At 43.0% G+C, this 5488-nt stretch overlaps 1 protein-coding gene across 1 annotated transcript in view; it reads right to left on the reverse strand.

Moving 5' to 3' along the window:
* The window catches only part of MYO10 (myosin X), a 97124-nt gene that overhangs the window by 33343 nt on the left and 58293 nt on the right, over nucleotides 1-5488 (reverse strand). The window contains exons 18-19 of the mRNA XM_009325005.1: nucleotides 467-591; nucleotides 193-307 (exon numbers count right to left, since the gene is read on the reverse strand). Coding sequence (XP_009323280.1) covers nucleotides 193-307; nucleotides 467-591 — 240 coding nt within the window. The remainder of the gene's footprint in view (nucleotides 1-192; nucleotides 308-466; nucleotides 592-5488) is intronic.

Below are 5488 nucleotides of genomic sequence, written 5' to 3' on the forward strand. Positions count from 1 at the left end.
TTAGACAGTAGATTCCTCAGCACAACCATTAATTGTTGCTATAAGGGTTTCAAGAGCACCAATAGGCATGCGCAGCTTCTTTTACGGCCAAAAGTAATTACCATTACAACTACCTCTCTGCAGCTGTGCAGTCTAAATCCTGTCCCCTCAGCTTTGTATAAGCAGCAGCCTATGCTAGTCAGATTATTTTACCTTATTTTTTCCAAGCTGCCATTCAGTGCTCGTGTTGTCATACAGACGAAGTAGGACGGCACATTTCTCATTTAAATCTTCGGGCAGAGTTAAGTTTCTCATGAGGACTTTATACCTGGCAACCAAAAAGTATTTATTACTTTATTTAAGAGACAAGTTCTAATTTTGCCATATGCTTTTTTTGTTATTAGATTTTTCACTTTATTCCTCAACACGGGAACATTGATTTGGTACCCGTGACTCACGTATGAAGTGCACAACTCAGTGTGTTTACCTTTTGTAAAAGTCTTGAAAGGGCCTCCGGACCGGGAAGCCAGCCCTCCGAATCCTGACTGTTTCCAACATCCCAGAATAGCGCAGCTGGTTAAGCACCACTGTCTGATCAAACTGGTCTGGCATCTAAAACAAGCAGGTTCAAAACAAGGATTATAATAGCAATGGTTAAGAGATGTCAGGGGAAATACACAAAGGGCAAATTACATGAATCTGAAATGTACAAAGGCTAAAAACTAGCTACACAACGATTTAAAGGACATCAGCAATACAGAACATAAAAATATATCTACTTGATGGAAATAAAAGGGTAATTACACAATATAATTTCTACAGACACAACATTAAAGCCATTTAATCCAACCAGCTATCTTTTTCCATTTGTCGTATATTCACAGGCCATTGCTGTGCAGAAGAAATGACGGAAAGAAGCACAGGCAGCTAACAGGTCAACAGCTACAAGCTTGACTATTTTGTTTCTTTAGCAACTGAGCTTACAGTCCCTGTAGATGATTCCAAATGTTGAAAATCACAAACATAGTAGTGTGATACAATTTTAGAAAAAACAAAACCAGAAGGTCAGAAAAGATTTAATTTTTAGTCTAGGGACACTTCATCTACTACGGACAGGGATGGAAGTTTGCCAATGGCACCTCAAATCTTAAATAAGCTGTATTTCAATGACTTTCTTTTTGCTGCTACTCTGAACAGCAGAAATATTTCCACCTGTAAACAGAAAAAAAAAATCTGCTTATCTGAAATAAGTTTCCCTTAGTTTGCATGTAGTTCTTTCAGCATCATTTTTCATTTAGAAAACCGATAACCCCAGCTACTCAGTCATGAAAACCTGTGAATACTGATCAGTATGTTCCTGCCCCTGGGAGCCTTGGGAATCCTCTTGTCCCACCTCAGAGTCCCCCAAGTCACCTGTGCTCTCACCACGCTTTGAGGTAAACCAGCCACAGCCATATAAAACTACTCAAAATAGTTGATAGAGAAGTTGTAGATGTCCCATCCCTGGAAACAGTGCTAATCACTACCTTGCAAAACGCCGGTAACCCTGATGCCAAAATAACACCACATGTAAATACACCATTTAATTTGTCAGCCCAGAAGTCCACTTAAACACCACTAGTTCACCATCCTGCACTGTCATTTGCAGGGCTGGAGTACAGTGCTTAGTATTTTGCAAGGAGAGATCTCATAGATAGAGTCAATGGTTTATAGAAAATCTGAAGTTCTTCAGCTGATAGAAATGACAGCAAGATCAAGCCCTGAGCAACTGTAAATCAAAGGACTCTCTTGGTATTAACTGGCTTTAATCATGTCTCTTGTCCAACTTAGCAAATAAATGACTCCCCAAAACTTTAACTTCTCAAAAGTAATTTCAGGAAAGCACAGACTCAAGTTAATTAAAAATATCTAGTCTAAACTTTTCCAGCAGCGCCTGTATGCATAAAACAACACCGTGTGCCAGTGATAACTCAGATGCGTTAATTAGGTAGCTTCAAGAGTATTGATAGATTAGCTTCTCCTCCCTCCTTTAAAAGGTAAAATGTCTAAACAAAAATGTTGCTATTCTTCCTCTCATTATTTTCCTTTCTGGAGCAGAGGTGGGAGACTTCTCTGTAGGTGCAGCAGCCCTTCTGCACCCAGCTGTCACAGAGCCGCCCGGGCAAACGCTTCCCCGGCACTCACCGTTCCTCCGGCAGCGAAAGACCTTCCAACCCCTTCCTTTGGTACTGGGGCTAAAATTCATATGGAAAAACACCACAGCCTGGCCCTTCCTCCAGAGACAATAGCACTGAACAAAAATGAAAACAATTCGTGTTTTAAAAAGTGGCTGGTCACCATGGTGAGCCCTGCCCTGCCTGGGGTAATTAGCGCTGTGTGCCGGCAGGACTTGATCCAGCCCATGCAGGCAGATGGGGGCTATGGAGACATTCAGCCACCACCAGCAGCTGCTTTTGCCCTCCCTCCGAGACGGGTGCTTTGCCTCCCAGGGAGACTCAGGAGCTATATCCACTCTGTGAGACTCTGGATGTTGTTACATTAATAGCTGTGTTACAAATGTGACTTAACATTTTATTTCCATACCTGCACGTATAAAAAACTAACGTTCCAGAGGGGGAAAAAATGCCTTTGCAAATGGTGCAAACTCCCTCTTTTTTCTCAACGATGTGTTTCATTTGGATTTTGCCACCACTAGTAAAATATACCACAAGCAAAATCTTTGTATTTTCCTGAACACACAGTGTGAATGCTTACAGTGAAGGTACCGATACTGTCATGACTGGTATTGCCAACAGTGTTTTCCATACGTGCCCACCCCTACGGTGGTCAGGTGGGTTAGGGAACTAGCCTTGCAAAGCTGCCCTTAGAATGCCCGTGCAGACATCTGCCTGCCTGTTTCTGTGCAGGTGGCCGATGGTGCCGGCAGGAAAGGGAGGGAATGAACACAGATGCGCACACAAATCCTGAGGAAAAACATATTCACTTTTTGCCTCGCGTAACCCAAGACTGATGCGTGCCACAAACAAACACAGGTCAATGCATCTTTTTTCTTTAACACTACACCTGCTTTTAGTCCTTTTACCCCACCCATACTCATTGGCTTAAAAGGTGACATTCTTCGCAAGACTTGCAAACAAAACTATTTTCGGTGTGCTGAGGTGGGGAGGCAGATGCAGGGATGGGAGTGGGGATACACCAAAGACAGGCACATTCGGATGTCTCTCTCACAAGGCTGCCTCTCAATTTGCAAGGGAGCACCTCCTGCTTCGAGAGCCAGATGGCTGCGGCACCACCTAATCCTTTTATTGCCAGCCCCAGGCACTTAAAAAGTCAAAAGTCAGCCACACGGCTGGCTTGAAAGCTCATGTTACTTTAAAAAAAACACAACTTTCTCTTTCCATCCCTGTTTTGAGTCGCAGAGGAAGAAGTAACATTTTCATGACCTTTTGCCAGCAACTACAGAAGTTAGAAACAGCCCTCTGTCACCAGAAGCTGGGATTGTTACACAGTCACTTCAGAAGCCTGCGTTTTAAAGAAAAGCATGAAACTCTGCAAGAGATGCTAACACGGTATCACAGCAGGACAACATAAAGACCATCGCAATTTTAATTACATAAGCATACTCCTTCACTTTACATTACTAGTTATTTTTAATTACTCACAGACGCGTGAGGCTATTAAATTGGAGGGTCAAATCCTGCCCTGGCATATCACTGGAATTACATCTGCAACAAGTCTGGCTGCTTTGAGTAAACCGGGGGTGGTGGTAAGAGATGTGCTGGACTCCCATTTTACACTTTGAATACAAGTACCAGAAGATACTCCCCATCACCTGGGGGTTTTTGACTGAGCCATCACAGCAACTCTCCAGTCCTCACAAATGAGGAGAGCTGCAGCCAGTCAGAGAGGCAGCCGAAATCCTAAACGCTAAAATGCATCCATGGTTTCCCACGTCTAGTGAAAACAACCAGAAGAAGTAACAAACGCAGTCCTGTGCACAACACCACAGCATCCAGCATATCCACCTTATGACTTGGCGATACATTGCACCTCAGGTAGTTTTACTCTGTGGATGAAGAGGATTTCAGCCTCAACCGTATAAACACTTGCAGACAGGGATAACCTTAAGCATAACTTCCAGTCAGCAGGACTCCTCATACTTAAAAAATCAATTGCATGTGCATTTATTGAACCAGAGTGCAAGTACGGTATATACCCCACTATTAAACTGCAAACACTTCTAAGAGAGAGAATGGTCACCATCTCCACTTGAACGATGCTCAGTGCAGCACTAAGGAGTTAAACTTGCAATAGTATAAAATCCCCTCCATGCAAAGTATTACCTATGCAGCTGATGCTCAGTCTTGTATCTTTACTGGTGCTCCTTCAGATTTTCTGTGGTAAGCAAGCTAACTTTCAGATTTATACCAAAGTAACACAGGACAGGACTCATCTCTGGGGTCTGCTAAATTTTTACCAGTGCTGCTGTAAAAACTGGACTTGTTTCACAAATGAACACTTGGGAAGAAATTGTATTCTGTAGGAAAATTTCAGATAGACAACAGAACCATAACTGATTTTAAAAAAATGTGTCTTCCAAAGTAAAAATCTGAATTAATTGCTAAAAGTAAGACTCCTGCAAAGTAAGATCAAATTTATAAAAGAGAAGGCAACAGAAAAGGAAGTTAACTGATAGCTTCCAAAATTGTCCGAGAGAGGCAATCACCTTCAAATCAACTCAATTTTCAATAGGTATTTCACTTTTATCAAGGAATGGCAGCACTAAACCACTCCGACACGCAAAGTTGCCAGACAATGGCTAGACTCACGTGGGTCACAGCCACATTAGGGCACTGAGCAACATCAATGTGAAATTAATAGCTACAAGTCAGGTCTGCTCTATTTGATAAAGGTGTTTTTTGTGGAGCACTGTATCATAGCACAACTTGCAATTTATGATTTCCTGAATCCAAAAGTCTCCACTGAATTTGCACCAGACGGCACCAAAGCGAAGGCTTTAATGCGACCTGGAGTCTCTGCTGGCGAGACTCTGGCTCCTTAAGTTGCTAAATGCTTGCTCTGATCTGTTGTGAGCCTCCTAAAGGGCAAAGCTTCTGCCTGAAATCCCAATTAGAAGCAGCCATTAGGACAGACATCTAACACCCACGCATAATTTTCATGACAAAATAGTTCCTTAGATTACAGTGTGACTGAAGCTCGAAAAAACACCATCCCTTTTCCCTGGAGAGCACCCTTAGTGGCGACCCCAAGCATCTGAATAACACACACAGAGAACACAACGTTTTTTTGTTCTGCGCACCATTTGCTCCGTTTCAAACACAGAGGATACCGGACTTCCCCCCGTGGAAATCCTTCTTCCTCCCTGAACTACTGGCTGCCTCAGAAGAGTACAGGCACAATAATGACAGATTACAGCAGCCTCACGGATTTTATGTAGGCAGGAGGAACTTCACAGAGAGATTGCGGGGGGGGGGGGGGGGGGGGAGCG

This window comes from Pygoscelis adeliae, unplaced genomic scaffold (assembly GCF_000699105.1).
Source record: "Pygoscelis adeliae isolate BGI_AS28 unplaced genomic scaffold, ASM69910v1 Scaffold86, whole genome shotgun sequence".
NCBI classification, from domain to species: domain Eukaryota; kingdom Metazoa; phylum Chordata; class Aves; order Sphenisciformes; family Spheniscidae; genus Pygoscelis; species Pygoscelis adeliae.